Genomic DNA, 21,707 nt, shown 5'->3' with positions numbered 1-21,707 from the left:
CTGAACTGTTTGTGTTGTCAGATCTGGGAAGAGTGCCAAATATGTGAGTGAGAAAACATCACACTAAGACACTTTGCTGCATACCAAGAACATTAACCCTGAAGCAGATGAACAAGATGCAGTTGAAGCATTTTACCAATGACTACTTTAATAAACTTTATCAATACTAAGTACAGACTTACATCAGGTGGGTCAGGTTGCAGGCCTGGAAAAGGATCAAGGACATGTCCAACACCAGGCCTGATCTGAGTGCTGATGTCAGGCAAACGGCCAACACAGAAAGGCTCAGCTTCTGCCCCATCACTGTCTCCAACTCCAATAAGTCATGGTATATTAGTCTGTACCCACCTACACACACACACACACACACACACTTTATTTCTTTAGGTTTTACACTAAGAACATCACACACCAGTTTATCCCACTTTCACCTTATTACTTATTGGTTTCTACCACTTATTGCATTCTTTTTTTAAAACCGTTATTCAATTCTCTCTTTTAATATATTCTATTGTATTTTAATAGTTTTTTTTAAGTATTCTTATTTATTGTAGACTTGCACAGTCATGGTCTCAATCACTTAGCAGTTCACTGTGTTACACCCTTTCGCACTGTGTATGTGACAACTGAAACTTTTTTAAATCAGCTTGCAGGAGCACACTTTGCTTTCCTTTTTTATTCTAACTGACTCCCAATGAAGACACATTGCAAGTGATGGAAAAACATAGCACTTCTATTAAACTATAGTCCTTCTGTAATTGATAGAATCACAATTTAACCAGAACACTGTGCTTCTACTAAGGCTGAATACAGAGGAGTGAAAAACCTCAGAAATGATTTCAGAATTCACATGGCTTATAATTGAGCATCGCAAGAGTTCAGTTTTCAAAACAGTTATGACCATGTTATCATTACAGTGAAACAGATCTCTCCTCTGTTTATACTCTTCTTCGCTGTCTAGTGCTGTTGTCACTGTGGTGTCAGTCATGCGACACTGCCCCCTCGTGGACACTAGTCTCTAGTCATTTGCCATGTGAATAACATCACGTGGTCCTGTACGCCCATGCTAAAAGCCTACTGCATTCAATAACAAGCTACAGAGCGTTATTATTATTATTATTAGTTTTATTGTGCTTTTTATTTGTAAGATACACAACGTGTTGTGTAGTTGGACTTTATTTTGAAGAAGGACACACAATGACTTGGAGCACAGTAGTGGTCTTGAGCAACGCCTCAAGCTTCCATGCGCATGCTCAGTTCGCAAGGAATTGTGGGTGCTAACAGATGCTTAGTTGTAGGCTAGGTATTTAAAAACGGCAACTCAGGCATACTTATAGCAACCATGTATACAGGACTATTCCGATGCCTGTACATATATAAACATCGTTTCATCATTCAGAATATGGCTGCAACCCGAATATAGACTTTAAACAGAATATTGATGTTCAGTTTCTTATTGGGCTTTTACCTTCCTGTAGTTACGACCTCGCGCCTGTAGATGGCGCCTTGAAACACAATAATATCTCGAATATTGTGGTTGGTACGAATCGGGGCCTGCAAATCTGCAAAGTGCTGTTGTTACAGGGCTGATTTTATAGTAAAATGACATGCAATTGCTTTTCAGTTTATTAAAGGTACAGCCAGTGATTTTGGTGGATGTTAGTCCAAACAGACAGATAGATAGATAGATAGATAGATAGTTAACATAAAGCCTGAGCCCAGAACATGCCTAGGCTGGAGCTTCTGAATGCTAGTTTAAGAGAAGAAGCATTATGAATGAAAGTTATATAGAGACACCTTGTATTCCAGGTCTGCTGGAAATTCAGGTCATTAGTTTAGTTTGTTTTAAAAGCCCAGGGTGCCACAGAGACTGGAGTTGTTCATTTGAGCAGATGATTTAATTTACAGATGCTGGAATTTGTTTTGTGTTCTTAATCTTTAAATGGGTCTTTTTAAATTTTTTTGGCCTCACACTGTTTAACAGACAATGTGCAACTGATTTAGTTCTTTTATTGTAAATCTTTTTGCACAACAAAGACTACAGATTCTTATGATCAAGGCTTGTGTTTTCTCAGCTGTGTATGTATGCTTGTGTCAAATTACATGCATGTATGTCTGTAGTAATGTGTAATGGATCAGTCAGTATTTTTCAGACTGTCATGTGGCTGATCACTGTCGCTTGTGGTCACCCTGACTTCCTCTGACTGAGTGATGTTGTAGAGTTTGTAGAGACGCTCAGCCAGATGCTCAGCTTCCTCTGCCCCCTCGCAGCTCTTCAGCCAACTCTGGGGAATGGCACTGATGCCGTAGTGGGCACCTGCGATAGCACCTGCCATGCATGCGATGGTGTCTGTGTCACCTCCCAGGGCTAAGCTGTAGGCTATTGTCCTCTCCAGGCCACCATAACACTCCGGCAGGCCCTCTCGAGGCTCTAAACAGTGCAGCACGCAGAAGATGGCTGTGGGCACAGACTCGAGGGCTGCAATGCCATTCCCTGTGCACAGAAACATTTAGTAGCCTGACTAAACATAAACATATGCTACATAAACTACAAGCTGCTTTCCATTACATACAGCAGATACCACTCTACCAGTGATGCTAATGAGGATGCAAATAGCAAGAAATTAACCTTGCACAAAAAAAAAAAAAAAACCAAAAAAAAACCCCACTAACCGAGTTCTGAAATGACCTCCTCGATGCTCACGCTATTCTGCTCCATGAGCTCCTTGACTCTGTGCAAACGTGCACAATAGGGAAATTCTGCTAAATTAAGCCTGCAAAAAAGATCAGTTACGGCATTTTTAAAAATAGAACCAAAACGCACAAAACATCACTCAGTAATTCACTTAATGTAGATTCTCCATCAAAAATAATTTTGATAAAAACCAATAAAGTGATGACTCACACTTTGGCGTCACTGCGGGACGTCTCGTCATTCTCCACTTCCTCCATTTCAGAGATGAGTTTACTGATGAATTTTTGTGGTAAGGCCAGATCGCCTTGCAGCGACAAGTGAACAGCGAGAGCCTGTAGCACAGCGCCATTATAGCCCAGAGAGCAGGAGTGGGTGAGCATCGCACCAAACCTTGCATACTGCCAGCGACACAAAGAGAGAGAAAACTGAGACAGGGTAGACTTGGTACAGACTCAGTTTCAAATCTGACTATACAATCATGATTATAGAAAGCTATAGCTCAGTAACGGCATTTCTGAACAAAATGTTTGTTTGTGATTACCCAGTAGTGGACAACACAGGCATTTGCCTAAGGTAGGAACTTGCCAGGGACAGCACTTGCACATTGTGCTCCTGAAGTCGTGCACTAAGTCTGTGCATCAGCCTTTCTGCCCCATTAAACAACACTGCTTATTGGTTGCTGCCCCATTACCCAACAGCACATTGTGCAAGTGTGCAAATCAGAATCAGAGGTGTCAGAAACGCAGCACTGGCTACTGGCTCTCAAATATATACACCAAAGAGAAAAGCAGAAATCATAAAATCTTCACTGCCAGCAATTTAATCTAAATCAGGATTTGGTAATGACACATTACAGGCCCACGCAACCAGACAGGCAATGTGACCCTGTCTACATTTTATATTAAAACCAAAACCAAGCACAAAACTAATAACTGGAATGAAGACAATAAATAGATAAAAACAAACAAAACCAAAAAAAAACCCCACTACCTACAATTCCAAATAGGTCAGGGCCAATTCACTGGTGTACAGTTCAGAAGAACAAGAGGAGAAGCACTGGGAAGACAATTATGTTTTATGTGCAAGTAGCTAGCTGTAAAAAAACAGTAACTATGCACCATGGTGTTTATATGGGGGTAATAATAGAAAAAAGATGCATCAGAAAGTAATACAAATGCATTATTCTTCTTTACATACATATCAAATATCTCAATGTATTTCAGCCCTGATTTCTTTCATTGTGTTTGCACTTTGTGTGTTTCTGTACATTCAAAACAACTTGAGAATGTAAGATTAACTCTAGGTGGTTGCTTCAAATTTACACGATCAAAATTCTGAGACAAGTAGAAAATACATTTCTTACATTTACTAATATTGATATACATTAGAACATACAATACATGTTTCTGTGCAAGTGTGCTAGCTGACCTTCAGTCACTGGTTCACGGGAAAGTTCAGTTTATTATGCATAATGCAAAATAAATGGCATAATTACACACAGTAATATTTAATGCTATATTTATCTGGTGTTCTACTGTGTTCAAGATTTTCTACTGTGCCAGAATGTGTATACATTGTAAAACCAGAGAGTACACTTGTACACTTACTTTTTATTACTCTCGTGGAGCATATGTAGAATATCTACAGTTAAAAGTTACTGAAGCTTCAACTCTGTTCTTGTCAGAGTATTAAAGCAGAGTGTTAATACTGATTGAGTGAAGCCTATGTTGTGTTGATCCTGGTGGTGATAAAACTTTGGTAATACTTTCTATGAAGCCCATGCTCATAATGAATTATAGCCCCATTTATAATTATTTATAAGCAAGTATTACTGTTCTATAAATACATTTTTAAAGACACACCAAGACCTATACTTCATTATAATAACAATTATAGTTACATTTATATTATTCTATAATTACTTATAAGTGATGCACATGCTTTTTCAATGTCCATGCTCATAATGCATTATACACTGATTTATAAGTATTAATTCATCAGTATTATGGTTCCATGAATGTATTTATAAAGATGCAGAATCATAAATACAGTCATGAAACCATAAGACTGATTAATTAATACTTATAAATCAGTGTATAATGCATTCTGTAACAATAATATAAATGTAACTATAACTGTTTTTTATAATGAAGTACAGGTCTTGATGTGTCTTTAGCTCCTTTACATTTGATATGTATTTAATTGTTTATTTCTATTTATTGACTTCAAAAAAAAGTCAGCGGGGCACCAGGATGGGGCTGCAACTGAGATCACCAAATAGGATTTAGGACTGGTCCTCACCCTCCTCACGTCAGCAGCACTTCTGAAGGCAAGGGCAAAGGGTGCAGCTCTCATTGCTCCTCCATTGCCAAATGAGCCGCGTCCACCAAACTGAGCACGTGCTGGCTGAAAGACATCAGAGAGCTGAGGCGATGCAAGCTTTCGCAGGACCTGAATGACTCCTGATCCATAGCCACGGCCTGGAGCGAGGCTATACTCTTTTGCGAAACTGTATTGAAAGTGAAGCAAAAGCATGCATAAACACACAGCAGACACAGGAAAGCACGGACTACTGCCTAAAGTTGCACTGATAATGTAATTTCTGAAAAGTACCTGCGAGCCATGTCTTGTTCGTCAAAGCCCATCCTGGTAAGAAGCGACTGGGCTACACAGCGTGTCATGGCTGTGTCATCACTGTACTGCAGTATGCCTGAGGAGTAGCAAATAAATACATACAAGCTCTCTCAGTTTATTTATACTGCTTTAGTTCCGGATGTACTACTAAACAAACAGAAAGCGTATCATACCAGCCTAAAATGCTGGAACAGTATCAGATCACGTTTAAATCATTTTCGGATCTAATTCACTAGCATGGACAGACACAGATCATGCATGTTAACTAAGCTACAGTACTGTGCAAAAGTCTTAGACACATGCAAAGAAATGCAGTAGAGCAAAGATGCCTTCAAAAATAATGAAATTAAATGTTAAAAAATATTGTCAAGAGCAGTAAACAGAAATAAATGAAACAAAGTCAATATTTGGTGTTATGATCCTTCGCTTTAAAAAAAAATAGTAGTCTCAGGTACAATGTGTGCAGTTTTATAAGGAAATGAGCTGTAAGTGTTACTGAGCATCTTGCAGAAGCAGACACAGTTCTTCTGGAGACTTTGACTGTCACACTTGCTTCTTATTTTTGCAGCAAAACCCAGCAGCCTTCATTATGTTTTTTTGTCTGAAAAGTGTCTCTTATGTAATATGCTGCTTTCTTTACTGACATACAAACATTTTTCTGTAACATTTAATTTTGTGCTGGAAAACAAATGTTTGGAATCTAAAAGGTTTTTGTACTGAATCAATAATGTAGAAGTCATAAAATAAAAATCTATAACAAGGTTTGTACTAAAAAAAAATAGGGTGCCTAAAACTTTTGCACAGTGCTGTACATTAAAGCATGCATTGCATTAACACATGCTCCCATCGCACATGTGTTGTTTGCCTTAACTTGGACAGAGGCAACTCTGTTACTAAGAGAAGTGTCAGTATCAGAACAGTAATAGGTTTTGGAAAATACCCAGAGTTCTGACATCTTTATTGTTACAAATCTGATAAAAGTGGCTGGTGGCTTGGTTTTAGAGGATGGTTGCTTCCCCTTAAAGATGCATTAGTCAAGATTAGTCAAGATTAGGTCTCTAGATGTTATGTAGGAGACCTAATCAATTACATCAACATTGGAATAATTTATTATTATTTTTTTCTCCTTGAACCCGCCTCCCACTACTGCCCACAGACACAACGGATGTCCCCATAATCAATGGTGGTCAGAGAGTTCAGTTAGAGTTGCCAGCAATATCAAGAACTGCCATGACATAACTTTTATTAAAGGCATTGCCTTACTTATGTTATTTAAACACAGATGACAAAAGTACCTAATGTTACTTCTAAGTGGTATGAAAAAAATTTATCTACTTGATTCACTACAAAAAAGCCATTCAAACAGTTCAATACTTTATACAAACTGCATTTACATCTGTCTAGGAACATTGCTAATTCCACATCCAACTTCATCCCCTTCACCGGTAAAACATTCTTCCACTTTGGAAAAGCACTACCAGTGTTTGATTTGGTTTTACTACGCTTCTTGTCAAGTCGTTTGGAATCGCTGAGGTTTTTTTTTTTTTTTTCCACAGTTAAAGTATGTAGTAAGTTTCTGAACAGACTGAGATGGGGTTGTAGTGAAGGAGTGTTGGGGTGTGTCTATAAAAAGATAAAACTGGAGGCCCATGTAAACACAAACAAGCAGTCTGCACTGGACCGGAATTTTCCCAAGCAGGTTTTCTCAGCCACATAATACACTTGTGCTGATGCCACCACTTAAACTATTATTTTTGTTATCATGTTCTACGTACCCTCACCCTCCACCTGTACATTCATGCAGTTATCCAACCAGCCAATCATGTGGCAGCAGCACAGTGCATAAAATCATACAGATACAGTTCAAGAGCTTCAGTTAATGTTCACATCAAACATTTTTATCACTTAGAAGTAACATTAGGTACTTTTATCAGTTAATGTTCATGTCAAACATCAGAATGGGGAAAAGTGTGATCTCTGTGACTTTAACCACAGCATGGTTGTTGGTACCAGGCTGGTTTGAGTATTTCAGAAACTGCTGATCTCCTGGGATTTTCACACACAACAGTCTCTAGAGTTTACACAGCATAGTGTGAAAAACAAAAAACATCATGCGAGCGGAGGATCTGCAGGCTGAAGCACATGAGAGAGATCAGAGGAGAATGACTAGACTGGTTTGAGCTGACAGGAAGTCTATAGTAGCTCAAATAAGCACTCTTTATAACCGTGTTCAGCAGAAAAGCATCTCAGAATGCACGGCACATCACAGCTTGAGGTGGATGGGCTACAACAGCAGAAGCCCACATCAGGTTCCACTCTTGTCAGCCAAGAACAAGAATCTGAGACTATCATGGGCACAAACCCACTGAAACTGGACAGCTGAAGACTGGAAAAAGATCAGGTGATTTGTTTTCTAATCTTCAACTGACCAGTTTGGGTGAGTCTGTGCCCATGATAGCCTCAGATTCTTGTTCTTGGCTGACAGGAGTAGAACCTGATGTGGTCTTCTGCTGTTTTAGTCCATCCACCTGAAGCTGTGATGTTCTGTGCATGCTGAGATGCTTTTCTGCTCACCACGGTTGTACAGAGTGATTATTTGAGTTACCATACCAAACTTAAGACTGAGGAATATAGAACATCACCTATCCCATCAATAATAAGAATTTTAAATGCAAGAGTATTTACTTTCATCTCTTATTTTTTGTGATATGACTTATCATAGATTTAGGTAAACTTTTTAACAAGCTGTTTTTATCTATGATTAGTATTCTTATATGGATATGTAAATATCATATGTCATATGTAAATTGGTGTGGAATAAAGTCAGTTAAAATAATGCTACACCTGAAAGAACATGGAGACATTCACCAGTAAATGTAGTGGAATAACACTGGTTAAAGCCACGTACAGTATACAGGCTACGACTGTTTTGAGCTGATATTATAGGTGTTTGGTTAAAAGGGTCCTCACCGTCACCCCGTGTTTCATCCTCCAGTCCACTGAGATGCTGAAGAACTCGGTCTAGAGGAACATCTTCTGCTCCTTCAAACTCTCCGCCTACACAATCCCCCAGCACTGCAGCGACCAGCGCGCCGCGGAACCGCGACAGCAGCGACACCGGAGCTCCTGCTGCAGCTACCCGAGCTGCCGCCGACATCCTTCAGCAGCTAATCACTCTACACACACTCTCACACACTCACATACACACACACACTGCAGCCTACATGTATAAACAAAACGCTGTTGTGTCCTCAGCGATACTTTCGCATCTCTTCCTGTCGCATATGTGTTGTCATTGTTTGACCTGTTTACTTACCGGACAACATCAAATATACACGGCATTAAAATATAATTTTAGTGTGTTTTAGTGACTGTAGTGCGTTTTTAGACCTACGAGGTTGGAATCGTACACAATAGTGCCAAAGTAACTTCATTTCGAAGTTATTTGTTTGCTGCTGAATATTATAATGGCTCAGGGAAAAAAAAACCAAAAAAAAAAAAAAAAACTGAGGTCTGTTTACAACGTAATTTACGGGAGCTACAGTAGCAGGAAAATGTCTCCAGAACTATGTAGTGCGCAGATTCGTATCACACAGCTCACACACAACACCTCTGCGACATTCAGCATTAATATAGCCCATTAAAATCACTTTAGTGTGTTAATTTACTCAAGGTTTTGGGAGCTACAGAAATGACGGATGTCTTCATAGCTCTGAGTGAGATGTGTGCTGCGCAGATTGGACATTTTGAACACACCTAAAGAGGCGGGTTCATTCAAAATTCCATTTTGTCTAACAGACGCTTCGGGTCTGAGCAAGTTTTTTTTTGTTTGTTTGTATGTTTTAAAGTAACCTAAACTATAAACAGTGTCTGGTGGTACCGAAAACATGTTTTAGAGGAAGGAAGAATAGTAAGTGTTGCGAATAAAGTCAACCCACTGTGTTTTTCTTCGTGGTATTTAATGTTAGCAAGCTAGCTAGTTTGACTTGTTATATTTTGGTACTTTGCTACAGGCGTTGGATGATCAGACTGTCCGCTTCCAGGCTTGGATACAAAAAGCAGGTCATATTCTTTCTTCATGGATACTTGGGAACTAAATCCTCACTCAGTGACTCCAGCAGCGAAGGTCCTGGCGAGATGTGTAGCCTCAGGCATAATGTCTCAGGTGAGCACATGGCATTTATATGTATACTCTGATGTGATCGATTTAAAAATGAGAAAGTTTGACACATCTCTTTTTCGTCTACAGAAAGAGCTTGATGATGTACCACGAGGCCCAGAGATATTTTCCTCTCGTCTGCTTGAAATTGAGCAACTGAATAAAATCAAACAAGAGATCGACCAGGTTGGGAAACACAATAGATTGTATATATTATGTGTTCATACTCCTGAAATTACTTGTAGCACAAAGTATGTCATAAGTGTATGCATTTCAGGTGAGCTTGGACTTGGAGCTGCTAAGACTTGAGAAAAACAGTGCAGATGTTACTCACAGTTATTATCTAAGTAAGTACTGTGCAATACATTTTTGCATTCACTCATTCTGTATTACAGTGTTAAAACTCAAGTTTTTTACAGGTCAGAGATTTGCATCCTTGCAGCAGTTCACGTCTCATCTTCAGGAAGTGCTGAGAGAACAGACAAGTTTGCGTCAAAGGCTTATGAAACCTCTTTGCCAGCAGAATCTGCCTGTACAGGCTGATCTTCATCGGTAAGAGAGCATCACTCAGCGTGCGATACTAATTATAAAAGTTTCAGTAAGTGTCTATTACTCCAGTGCTACAAACACTGGTCGCAAAAATCAGGTTTTCTGTTTTATCATAGGTATGTGGTCACACTCATGGCGATGGTGGTTGAGTTCATTGAGACTTTGGAAATGAAAATGAAGATAGTTCACTCAATTCCAACAAGTGATGAATCTGTGCGTAATCTGGTAAGTACCACTAATGCTTAGACATGTAGCACCACCAAAATGTAGTCTCTTATGTCTTATTTATTGGTATGAGTTGAGCCTTTTTCTTTTTGTGTATACATTGTGAGTCAGAATTTTATAGAAAATGCCCAGGTGTCATTGTATAGGTTAGAGTGCAGGCATAGGTTTTCAGGTTGTATAAATAAAAATTAATATGTTAATATATATTTTTTATATAAATAAAAAATTAATAACACAGGTTGTGTTACTGCCTTGGTAGAGTAGAATATTATGATGAAATTAAATTATTTATTAAGCATTCATTTTCAGCAAGGCTTTTGATGATTAAGTGTTATTATTTTCAAGTCAGTGTATAACCTCTTTTGGATTTTATGATGAGACTATTTACTATGCATTTGCTGAAACTGAACTGAGCTGAAAATTTAATTCCAAATATGTTTTTATGCTAGAGAGAAAATAAAATCAAAATGGGTAGAAGTTTGACTCCCTAGGGTTTGTGGATAATTAAAAATTTTTTAGGGATTCTATTTGCATCTCTAATAGAGAAACGTTTTGTTGTGGGGTTCTCTGTAGAACCTTAAAGCATTCTCCTCCTTTTAAAAAAAAAAAAGGCAAGAACTCTAAAGTGTAACTGCACCAGTTTTGTCAGATTTCATACCTAGAAATCCACAGCACAGTGTTTAGTATTCAGCTTCATTAGACACACCTGATCAGCTTATTAGTAAGGCTTCATAGACTGAATTCAGTATATTAGAAGAGGAACACACACCTCTGTAGGGGTGTGATCCTCCAGGAAACTCCTAACTTATAGTCAAACATCTCACTCTTCAGTAGGCTTTCATCTAAACTGTCTTCAACTGACCATGTTGTTCCCAGAATTTTATGTAAACAGATCTGTTTTATCTCTTAATCAGAATAATGGCATGACTCAGCTCCTGGCTCAAGTCACAGAGGTGGAGAGTCTGACGAAGCAAGTTCTTCAGTGGAGTGGCAAGCCAAAGGACAATATGTCCAGCTGAGAAAATGGTAAACTGCAGGCCCCATCCAACAGACATAACAAATGTGTTGTCACTGTATTATCACATTAAAAGTGTAATTCATTAATCATTGCTTTATTAACAAGCTGTCATCTGTCTTTATTTACTCTTCAGTTGGAGTGGTACGACCACTGTTGGCTTGTGGTTCCTCTTGAGTGTCAAGGGAACTTCCAGTATAAATAGTTACTGAAATCTAAAGATAGGTGTTGCAGAAGAACAGAAAAAACAGTAATGTACACAGTCCTTGTAAATATTTTGTGTGTTATGTATGAGTGGTTTACTTTTGTTCCTTAACGCATAAATAAATAATACTTTTTATTACAAAGATGGGCTTGTTTTGGGCTAAACTATGAATAAGCATAATTATTACCACAATTAATTACATACATATCGAAGACATTGTAAACTGATATAATACCTGACTGTCTGGACCATCTGCTGATCAATTCTTCACTGACGAGTGTGTATCTGCAATATAAATAAAATTACATGCCTAAATTTCTCTCTCTCTTGCATATAATATACACTGATGAGCCACCACATTAAAACCACCTGTCTAATATTGTGTAGGTCCCCCTTGTGGAGTGGACTCCACAATCTAGCACCAAGACATTAGCAGCAGATCCTTTAAGTCCTGTAAGTTGCGAGGTGGGGCTTCCATGGTTCAGACTTGTTTGTCCAGCACATCCCACAAATGCTCAATCAGATTGAGAGCTGGGGAATTTGGAGGCCAAATCAACACCTTGAACTCTTTGTCATGTTCCCCAACCATTCTTGAACAATTTTTTTGCAGTGTGGCAGGGCGCGTTATCCTGCTGAAAGGCCACTGCCATTAGGGAATACGGTTGCCATGAAGGGGTGTACTTGGTGTGCAACTATGTTTAGGTAGGCAGTACATGTCACAGTGACAACCACATGAATGCCAGAATCCAAGGTTTCCCAGCAGAAGGTTTCTATCATACCCAGCATTAACTTTTTCAGCAATTTGTGCTACAGTAGCTCTTCGGACCAGAGGATTGGACCAGACGGGCTAGCCTTCTCTCCTCACATGCATCAGTGAGCCTTGGGCACCCATGACCCTGTCGCCAGTTCACAGGTTGTCCTTCCTTGGACCATTTTTGGAAGGTATTGACCACTTTATACCAGGAACACACAACAAGATCTGTCGTTTTGGAGATGCACTGACCCAGTCGTCTAGCCATCACAATTTGGCCCTTGTCAAAGTTGCTCAGATCCTTACGCTTGCCCATTTTTCCTGCTTCCAACACATCAACTGACTGTTCACTTGCTGCCTAATATATCCCACGTCTTGACAGGTGCCGTTATAGCATGATAATTAATGTTATTAATTTCACCTGTCAGTGGTTTTAATGTAATGGTTGATCGGTGTGTTTGTGTGTGTGTGTGTATGAGATGGACAGGAATGGTGAACCAAATGACCTCTAGGGTCTTCCAACCTCTTAATCTTTCCTGCAGTTGTGCAGATATGACCACGGGTTCTGGCTGGCTCTCTTTCCTTGGCATCTTCTCCTGCGGTTGCAGTTTCAGGTCCTCTAGTAGCAGCAGTTTCTCTACGATATTACTCTTTGTGCAGAGCTTTTGTACCTACACACCAGCAGAGCAAGAGAAACATGGACTGAGCTCAAAACTTTGCATATGCACTAGAAGCCTTCTTGTATAGTAAGAATGACCTCAAGTGTCAGACCTAACAAACTGATATGCAGCACACTTACCTGCTCTGTTATCATGTCGACCGTGCCCTTGTCCCTGTCTAGGCTGTAGCCATAGTGTTTCATCAGATCCTCAATGTGCCTTTGTAGTAAAAAAACAGAACAAAACAGAAACAAAAAGTTCATATAACCAATATTTGCCTTGTAACAAATTTATACTAATTTATAAAAATAAATATATACTTGTATCTGTTTTACATTGTTAGACATTTGGAATGTCTGCTAGGGTATAACTTATATTTTAGCTAAATATTTTTTTTTACATGTTACTTTCCTGACAGAATTCCCTGCTAGTCCTATGCTTCTTTATGTTTTACAACTTATTTGCAGTTCAGACCTATGAACTTGAGCATTGGCTTCCAGGACAATACGTTCCTGCAGAAGATTCTGTAGGTCAGGACCTTCCACCCCTAACATCTTCAGGGCCTCACAGACAGCAATGCGCACGCTGGGCTCCTCCTCATATTGAAGTGCCCACAGTAAGAGCCCCTGGAGCATAGGTGTCAGCCAACCGATCCTTCCCAAAGCTGCATAAAATATTCAAGAATTATCCTGTGCTCACACTGGTAGCAGTGCAACATGCAAGGTGGCCAGAACCCATTCATTTTCAGTGAGAGATGCCAATTTCTGGCGACAGTAGGAGTAGCAATTGTTAGCTACACTACAGAAAGGTTTAACTTTGTGCAAATGAGAAGCGAAGCAATTTGGTGGCTAACAATAGTTCCTACTCGCAGTTTCTGAGCTACTAGCTACTTTCTCTGTTTTAGGGTCATGTGGACACTAGTAGATGGTGATGCAATACACACATGCAATTTATATACAAGCAATAAAGAAATAAAAGAGTGAAAAGAATTTGGGTGCAGGTAGTTTGAGCCTATTTGTGTAAAGATAATGGTAATTACTAGCTTTATTTATCAGCAACATTTTTGAATGGTTGGAACAAGGTTTTTTATATGTCTTAGAAAAAAAAACTTATTACAATATTTATTACATGTAGAATTCAGTATGAGGCAAGGTCTGTGCTTCCTGAATCAAGCTCACCATTTATTGCTGCCACCTTCACATCACACGATGAGTCATTCTGCATTAATTGAAACAGTTGATTCTGGATCTGAGAAAGAAAGAAAAATGTCAACTTTCAAACTCTGATTATCCAGCTTTCTTTAGTATGTGCCCTCAGGACCTCACCATCTCGTCTTTGATCAGGAGAGAGGCAGCAGTTGAACAGGCCTGTTTGCGTACAACAACAGATTCATCATTCAGGCAGCGCAAGAAACTGGGCAGTAGCTTGGCTGTCATTATCTTCAGCTGACCAATAAGAACCAATGCCTCCACCCGCCAAGGCGTTGGACCCTCATGTAGTTTGACACTGCCAAGAGAATAAATTTTATTTTAAAACAAACAAAACCAACATCAAGCATGGTGGGAATACAATGATCTGTGGCTATGCATGTTTTTATCTGTCCCGTGAGTCTGATACCTCAGCTCATTGTGTATGTCACTGCCTAAGCCCAGCTTGCCCAGAGCCTGTGCTGCTGCCTGACGCACCAAACCACTCCAGTCATTCCACATCAAGTACAGCAACTTGTTGGTCAGATCCTATATAAGACCAACAGTCACAAATCATTTTTAAATTTTAGATTACTGCACAATATTTATGAAGAGTTCAAGTTAAGCACATGTTTGGTGTGAGTTAGATAGTACCTTGTTGATTGGGCATTTAAGCTCTGAGATGGTTTTGCACGCCAGAATTCGGTTTCTCCAGTCAGCGCTGTTCAGTTCCTCTCCCAGCAATGAGCGCACTAGAATCTGAAGAGAAGCAGTTTATGTCCTTTTGGTTAGAATTTCATGTAAAATTGACATCTAAAAATTATGTAGTAAATTTGGAAATGACTAGACAGAACAAGATTTGGATTAAAAAATGAAAATGGACGAAGGCCCTGTTTTAAGAAAACATTCACAAAATAAAATGTACAGGTCAGTGGATATAAAAAATCTACACACCCCTGTTTGCAGGATTGTAGGATTATAGGATTTTTTTGTATACCCGCAAAGACCACACAAAATCACTCACAGTCTTGCTACTAACGCTGGCTAATAGGGTGGCAGCCTGTTCTTGGTCTGATGGAGCACTGCTGAGAAAGAGCTGGGAGAGTAATCTTTCTATTACAGTTTGATTGACCTCCCCTTCTATCGCTAAACACTGAGCTGCAACCCAGCCATCTACTCCTGTTCCTGAAGAATCTGTGAAACCAGACAAATGGACCCAATCAGAAAGGCACTCATGGAAACATGTCTGTTTTACTAAATTATATGTGAACATGTAGTAACATGTCAATTTAGTTATGTATAATACAACATTAACATAAGTGTCATGTTTTTTTCACAAGGTTTTTTTTGTAATCACTTCTTTCTCAAACACTTAATTACATGCACAGTACTATTCAGTGCTGTGCCATGGTTATTTAGAGTGATATGACAAAAAAAATCACAATACTTGAAGACATTTTTATGATACATGATAAGCATCTTGATGTACAAGTTTGTTAACAAACAGCAAAACAGTGAGTTCAATTACACGTTCATTTAATGTGTAACAAAAATAAATTATTAACACTGAAAAGGGGGGATTTTTAAAAAAAAAACCTGTAAGATTTATTATTACTATCAGATTCTCAGAATATCTCAGAAAATTGTCTTGTGACATAACTATCAATTATGTCACTATCAATGTTGTATAGTCAAGTCATATTGCCCAGCTCTACTTACCGTGTTGTAGTGCTTTACGCAGTATATCCCGTGCATGGGCATTGGGTGTACCGATGGCATACTGGCACACAGCGGCTGCCAGCTGAACTCTCTTCACTGGGTCACTGAGAGCAAAGAGAAGCAGGGGCTGCAGTTCTGGAGGCACTGCCTCTACCTCACAGCTCTGATCATTTTGATCTAATGGAAGAACAAAGAATGAGGCTATGTGATTTGGTGAAACTGAATGGTTGAATTCGTCCAGATATATTTTTGAGAGAATATATATTATATATAGATATAGATATTCTTAATTTTTAATACTGTGTGTTGTGTTACCCAGATGATCAATGACTGTTTTCATTTTTTGTGATAGTTGTTCATGAGTCCCTTGTTTGTCCTGAGCAGTTAAACTCCTCCACGTCCTGCACATTCTTTGCTGCATCTTTTGCATCTGCAGATGTTACCCCTTTCTACAGTGGCTCTATGATTTTGAGATATAACTTTTCACACTGAGGACAACTGAGGGACTCGTACACAACTATTACAAAAGTTGCAATCATTCACTGATTCAAGAAGGCAACACACTACATTAAGATCCGGGAGATGTAAACTTTTGAACAGGCTGATCCATGTAAATTGTTGTTATTTTGTTTAAAGATCTTATTTTTTTCTTTTAGTGCTGCCCTTCAGAAGCTACATAAGATATTTACATGTTTCTCAGAAGACAAAATAGTAACAATTTACACTGACCATCCTGTTCAAAATTGTACACCCCACTGGCTCTTAATGTATCGTGTTGCCATCTTCAGCATCAGTGAATGTTTGCACCTTTTGTAATAGTTGTGTCTGAGTCCCTCAATTGTCCTCAGTGTGAAAAGATCTCAACATCAGCCACTGTTGGAAAGGGGTCAAATATGCAGAAGATGCTGGAAAAAGCAAAGAATGTGAAGGACCTAGAGGATTTTTCTGAAGAACAGTGTGCAGTTTAACTGCTCAGGACAAACAAGGGACTCATGAACACCTATCACAAAACATAAAGACAGTCACTGATCATCCAGTTAACAAGACACTGTATTAAGAATCAAGCGTATGTAAATTTTTGACCTGGTTCATTTGTGTAAATTCAGTTATTACTGTGTCTTGAGGACTATATAAACCTTTAAATATTTAAAGGTATTTGGATAGAGGTGATTCAGTACTCTAAGGTGAGTTGACCAGCCATGGTCACATTTATTACTCAGACCTGTTTCATCTGGATCTGGACCCACTTCTGGTCTATTAACTGCTGCTGATGCACAAGTAGCAATAGCTGCCACTCGCACTTGGCAGTGCAGGTCAGTGAGATCCTTCTTCAAACCCTCAATAGTCACACTTTGCCAGATAGTTTCTGGAAGAAGGACAGTATGTAAATTTCACCCTAAAAAGCATCACCAGTAGATGTCTCAGCAAAGACACTGAATACTGGACATTCATTCATTTATCTTCAGTATGCACTTCATGCTTGTTTTTGGGCATGGTGGATCTAGAGCCTATCCCAGGAACAATAAGCACAAGGCAGAAATCATCCTACTCATACATTCATTTACAGCTAGAGGTAATTTATATAGCCAGTCCACCTTCCAGCATGTTTTTGGAAGGGTGAAAGGATGGCTGTGAAGCAGCAATGTTAGAGCTGGGCAATATGATGATACAATATCGATATTGTGATAAATTATGTCACAGTACACTGTTCTGAGATATGATGGATGTTGTGATATCTATCTATCTATCTATATACATACATACATACATACATATATATATATACATATATATATATATATATGTATATTAATTACAAACCGATTGAAAGCAGTTGATTGGATGTTAAAATGTAATTTTCTCCTTTTCAGTGTTAAATATTCATTTATTAATTTTTTAGAAATAAAGATGTTTTAAAATAAAGAAATAATTTTTGTAGTTATTAAATAAAGTATCATCAACTGCTTTTTTAAACAATTCCTTATTGCTAGGAAATCATTTTCAAAACTACATATCATGATACACATTGTGTATTGTAGAAATGTCTGAGAAATGTGATATGATATTTTTTGTCATATCGCCCACCTCTACACTGCACCTCCATGTCGCCCAATACTGGGTATGTATTGATCAAATGTTAATGTGAACCATGTTGAGCCTTTAGTAGGGACTGATTGAATGAACAGTGCTGATTTGCTGAACACCATTGTAAGCAAGTACAGGAACTCACTAATCTTCCAGGCATTCCTCCACCCCTCCACTGCATAGCGGAGGGAAGAAAGCCCTGGCATGGGGCTGTAACGATTTGGCTCTTTGGGCACTTTTTTGTCTTGTCTGTTGTAATCAGGAGGTCTGAGCCCCAGCTCTGTAGCATAGTCAGCTTTGGCGGGCAAACCCACCCATCGCCGTACTCCTTTCTCTGGTCTACTCACTTCTGTTGAGGCAAAAAAAACAAAAACAAAACAAAAAACAGGTAAGTAAAGGCATAATAAAATAAACTACATCTACAATAATATACTTCTAGCTCTTCATATTCTTTTCATGCAAATCCTCACAAAACTGTACTGTGGATGGCCACACAAAAACACCAACCTTTAGTCACACTTAGCAAGCCAGCTGATGGTAAATCTGTCCACCTTTCTGGGCCACACGGAAACACGTCCTGGAGGTTCTTTTGGTACTCTGAGTTGTTGTCCATAATGATGCGGTCTTGATTCTTTCTGCCTGGTTGATGCACTTGTTTGGCTATCCCTAAAGGTCAATTAAACACTCAGGCTTTCTATATAACTTCCACCCTGACTTTTAGCAAGATCCTAGATTCAAGGTTTATGAACTGTAAAGGTTTTTCTATATCACTGCTCTGTGGACCTACAGACCATAAGCACAGCACAGTAAAGTATTCAGTGCAGTATCACTAACAAAGTTGAATCTGAGAGTTTTATAATTCACAGACTTGTAGTTACATTTATTAGGCAGCCAGGTCTAACTAATACCTGTGTAGAGTTCCAGTTCAAAGTTGTTCTCAGTGTCATAAACATATTTTCCAGCACGTGGGTTCAGACTGTCCTGTAGGCAAGGCAGCTTTGGGGTCTCCATGTGATTTATGGTCACATCATTTGCTGTCCTATTGATCCCACCTTGTTCATCTGTGCAAACTGGTGAGACACTGTAACCTTTTATCCTGTGAGAAGAGTTTAATGAATTTAATCTTTATATTTCACACTATATGGCCAAAAGTATGTGGACACCTGAGCATTGAACAGCCCATTCTAAAACCACGGGCATTAATATTGAGTTGTTCTCCCTTTGCTGCTATAACAGCCTCCACTCCGGTGCTTTCCATTAGATATTGGAGCATTGCTGTGGGAATTTATGCTCATTTAGCCAAAAGAGCCCAAGAGGGTGGGCACTGATGCCAGGAGAGAAAGCCTGGTCAGGTGTCCACAAACTTTTGGCCAAATAATGTACATGATGTACTGTATATTGGTTCATTAAGACTGATAGTGTTAATACTTAACAATGCCGAACTGCTTCTTAATCAAATATAAAATTTTAGTAAGTGACAATAAAGTATAAATGGTTAAAAAGCATAGTGTGTTGTTCACTAATAAATTTTAAAAACTGTAATTGTTGGCAAAACAACAGTTAGTGTAGTATAGGAAAATAATCCACTTCAGGGTGGTAACGCTTCATGTTGGTCCATAATCACACCAGCCCATCATGGATTATTTTCCTATAACAGCATGCCTCAAAGTGTTTTTTTTCTAATATAAAAAATAGGACAAAAATGTTGACTGTAGCTTGTATTTACTTGCCTGTAATAAACTGGTAGCGGTGTCTCGGGTTTGCTGCTCTGCAGTGCTCTGGGTTCTGGGCTGGATTCGGGTGCTCTGTAGAAGCCATAGAAATCCTCCTTAACCTTGGACTCATCAGTTGCGAGATCGGTGGCACTGGCTGACCCATTCTGATCTTTCAGCTGTGACTGCATCCTTGCTTTATACTGATCATCTCTAGGAATCTGCTGACTAATAATCCACTGAGCAGTATTCTTGGTCAGCTTCTTCAACACAGACTCATCTCCCTTGCTTGTACTGCTCTGCTCTTCCTCCTTTAATATGGTAGGGAACTGGTAGGGAATTGCACTGTATATATTTAAGGCTTCACTCAACCCAATCCTTTTAACTGAGTCCAATGTTCCATTTTGGTGGCCAGGCACGGTAATAAAAGTCTCATTAGTGGTCAGTGAATGGTGATGTACAGTTTGCAATGGTGGCAAGGCTGGTAAAGGAGGAGTCGCAGAGCCTCGGAGTCGAGTGTGGTGTGGCAACACTTTTGTCCCTCCTTGCTTTCTGCTCTTAGATCTGGTGCTTGGTGCCAATGGGCCAGAAGCACAGAAAAGCCAGGTGAAGTCAGCTTTGCTGTATGGGATGTTATCCGGTCCCATCTCCCACATAACGTCTTGAGAGAAAGTTAAACCCTTACAGGCATTAGTAAGGAGCTGCCTGTAAAGCTGCTTCCTTCTGTGAGAGAGACACTGGTCCATGCCTTTTAACTTCTCCTGCAAATCCATTGGGACTTAAAGGCTAGACACCAGGCACAAATCAAGAGTTACTGACTTGACAAGATATAATTAATACATAAGCTAAGTTGAAGATGCTGACATTTCTTCTATATGCTTACATATATATTTTCCTCATACCCCTTACCCCGCTTCTTCATTACATTATATTACATTACACATTATTCGTCATTCAAGCTCATGACTTTGATTTGCTGTATTTATAGGTTTATAGCTTTGACGCCTCTCATTCTGCAGTTGTCTCAGTTAGAGCAACTCTTTTGTATGTACATTTGATCAATAATACAAAATACACCGATCAGCCATAACATTAAAACCACCTGCCTAATATTGTGTAGGTCCCCCTTGTGCCACCAAAACAGCTCTGACCCGTTGAGGCATGGACTCCACAAGACCTCTGAATGTGTGCTGTGGTCTCTGGCACCAAGACACTGTGGACAGGGGTCAGCATGGGCACTCTGACTGGTCCCTGGTTCACTGGTTGTCCTTCCCTGGACCACTTTTGGTAGGTACTAACCACTGCATACCGAGAACACCCCTTCACTTCCTGCCTAATATATCCCACCCCTTGAAAGGTGCCACTCTAACGAGATAATCAGTGTTATTCACTTCACCTGTCAGTGGTATTAATGTTATGGTTGATCCGTGTATATTCATTTTCCTGTTTCAGAGGATGTACTGTATCATGTATCTTTGCCAGAAAAGAATCAGAAGATACTTTGATGTTATTTTGATAACAAATATTAGTCCTTAATACATAGAAATATCAAGCACTTGTTTTAATCACATTTTTATCATGTAAATATTGAGAACTGTATATAATAACTCCTAAATTTTTTGAAAAAGCACATTAACCCCACACCTGATAAATATAACTCCTGCATGTCATTATTTCATGCCAGTAGTTTACACACAGGAAGTAAGGAGTTGTTCAGGATGCAGCACTATTTTCGAAGCTACAAGACAAAGCTTCAAACTACTGTTAAATACAAAAAGCTCACAGCACCATTAGCAAAGGAAATAATTACTCACTAGTTCCGAGGGTTAACTTTACGACGTCGGTGGATAATTAAATAGTTTTCGCGGGTAAAACAGAAAGCTAATGCTAAAGCAGACTCATTCAATGCTTTATACTTATCCACCACAGAAGTTACCATGGCGACAAAACGCACGCTACAGAGTTCCACGCCTAAAAAACCGAGTATTTACAGTATTTGCAGTTACACAAGTTTTATTTAACGTTTTTTCCTAAATAGTCGCATCCCCTTTTAACATTGTTATTTGGTACTCTTACAGGAAAAATACCACCAGACGACCACCACTGACCAGA

General features: G+C 39.1%; 3 protein-coding genes across 7 annotated transcripts; 1 reads left to right on the top strand and 2 right to left on the bottom strand.

The window, feature by feature from the left end:
• Positions 1-1,990: 1,990 nt before the first annotated feature.
• adprs (ADP-ribosylserine hydrolase) lies at positions 1,991-8,641 on the bottom strand. The gene is made up of 6 exons (XM_026934257.3): positions 8,300-8,641; positions 5,309-5,405; positions 4,997-5,204; positions 2,906-3,093; positions 2,674-2,774; positions 1,991-2,494 (listed from the first exon to the last, which is right to left on the bottom strand). Exons 1-6 carry the CDS (start codon positions 8,484-8,486, stop codon positions 2,136-2,138), a joined length of 1,140 nt encoding a protein of 379 aa, XP_026790058.3. The 5' UTR covers positions 8,487-8,641; the 3' UTR covers positions 1,991-2,135.
• A 147-nt stretch (positions 8,642-8,788) lies between these two features.
• haus2 (HAUS augmin like complex subunit 2) lies at positions 8,789-11,797 on the top strand. 4 transcript variants are annotated; one of them, XM_026934259.3, is made up of 8 exons: positions 9,100-9,239; positions 9,343-9,494; positions 9,579-9,674; positions 9,766-9,835; positions 9,908-10,040; positions 10,154-10,262; positions 11,177-11,288; positions 11,414-11,797. In XM_026934259.3, exons 2-7 carry the CDS (start codon positions 9,408-9,410, stop codon positions 11,279-11,281), a joined length of 600 nt encoding a protein of 199 aa, XP_026790060.3. In that variant the 5' UTR covers positions 9,100-9,239; positions 9,343-9,407; the 3' UTR covers positions 11,282-11,288; positions 11,414-11,797. The 4 variants fall into 4 exon arrangements, with proteins under 4 accessions (XP_026790061.3, XP_026790060.3, XP_026790059.3 ...); XM_026934260.3 differs by lacking the exon at positions 9,100-9,239 and adding an exon at positions 8,789-9,093 and having other exon boundaries at positions 11,177-11,797; XM_026934258.3 differs by having other exon boundaries at positions 11,177-11,797.
• heatr4 (HEAT repeat containing 4) lies at positions 11,386-21,707 on the bottom strand. Of its 2 annotated transcripts, XM_053237623.1 has the most exons (17): positions 21,410-21,707; positions 19,614-20,381; positions 18,792-18,979; positions 18,391-18,549; positions 18,029-18,232; positions 17,021-17,164; positions 15,799-15,975; positions 15,104-15,273; positions 14,734-14,838; positions 14,510-14,628; positions 14,218-14,398; positions 14,071-14,140; positions 13,367-13,556; positions 13,033-13,111; positions 12,757-12,904; positions 11,718-11,767; positions 11,386-11,492 (listed from the first exon to the last, which is right to left on the bottom strand). In XM_053237623.1, exons 2-16 carry the CDS (start codon positions 20,366-20,368, stop codon positions 11,742-11,744), a joined length of 2,715 nt encoding a protein of 904 aa, XP_053093598.1. In that variant the 5' UTR covers positions 20,369-20,381; positions 21,410-21,707; the 3' UTR covers positions 11,386-11,492; positions 11,718-11,741. The 2 variants fall into 2 exon arrangements, with proteins under 2 accessions (XP_053093598.1, XP_034164043.2); XM_034308152.2 differs by lacking the exon at positions 11,386-11,492 and having other exon boundaries at positions 11,682-11,767.

This window comes from Pangasianodon hypophthalmus, chromosome 10 (assembly GCF_027358585.1).
Source record: "Pangasianodon hypophthalmus isolate fPanHyp1 chromosome 10, fPanHyp1.pri, whole genome shotgun sequence".
NCBI lineage: Eukaryota > Metazoa > Chordata > Actinopteri > Siluriformes > Pangasiidae > Pangasianodon > Pangasianodon hypophthalmus.
The sequence above is the reverse complement of the archived record's forward strand: the minus strand, read 5'-3'. Positions and strand labels throughout refer to the sequence as shown.

What these genes read in the sequence shown, in the direction of transcription:
- adprs (XM_026934257.3), bottom strand. Translation starts at nt 8,486, where the DNA reads ATGTCGGCGGCAGCTCGGGTAGCTGCAGCAGGAGCTCCGGTGTCGCTG. An exon ending in GGATGAAACACGGGGTGACG is followed by an intron (nt 5,406 to 8,299) that starts GTGAGGACCCTT and finishes GCTACTCCTCAG; the next exon opens with GCATACTGCAGTACAGTGAT. An exon ending in GTGCTGCTGACGTGAGGAGG is followed by an intron (nt 3,094 to 4,996) that starts GTGAGGACCAGT and finishes TGTCGCTGGCAG; the next exon opens with TATGCAAGGTTTGGTGCGAT.
- haus2 (XM_026934260.3), top strand. Translation starts at nt 9,408, where the DNA reads ATGGATACTTGGGAACTAAATCCTCACTCAGTGACTCCAGCAGCGAAG. An exon ending in CCTCAGGCATAATGTCTCAG is followed by an intron (nt 9,495 to 9,578) that starts GTGAGCACATGG and finishes TTTCGTCTACAG; the next exon opens with AAAGAGCTTGATGATGTACC. An exon ending in TACTCACAGTTATTATCTAA is followed by an intron (nt 9,836 to 9,907) that starts GTAAGTACTGTG and finishes AGTTTTTTACAG; the next exon opens with GTCAGAGATTTGCATCCTTG.
- heatr4 (XM_053237623.1), bottom strand. Translation starts at nt 20,368, where the DNA reads ATGGATTTGCAGGAGAAGTTAAAAGGCATGGACCAGTGTCTCTCTCAC. An exon ending in CCGCTACCAGTTTATTACAG is followed by an intron (nt 18,980 to 19,613) that starts GCAAGTAAATAC and finishes CTCTTCTCACAG; the next exon opens with GATAAAAGGTTACAGTGTCT. An exon ending in TCCAGATCCAGATGAAACAG is followed by an intron (nt 15,976 to 17,020) that starts GTCTGAGTAATA and finishes TTCTTCCATTAG; the next exon opens with ATCAAAATGATCAGAGCTGT.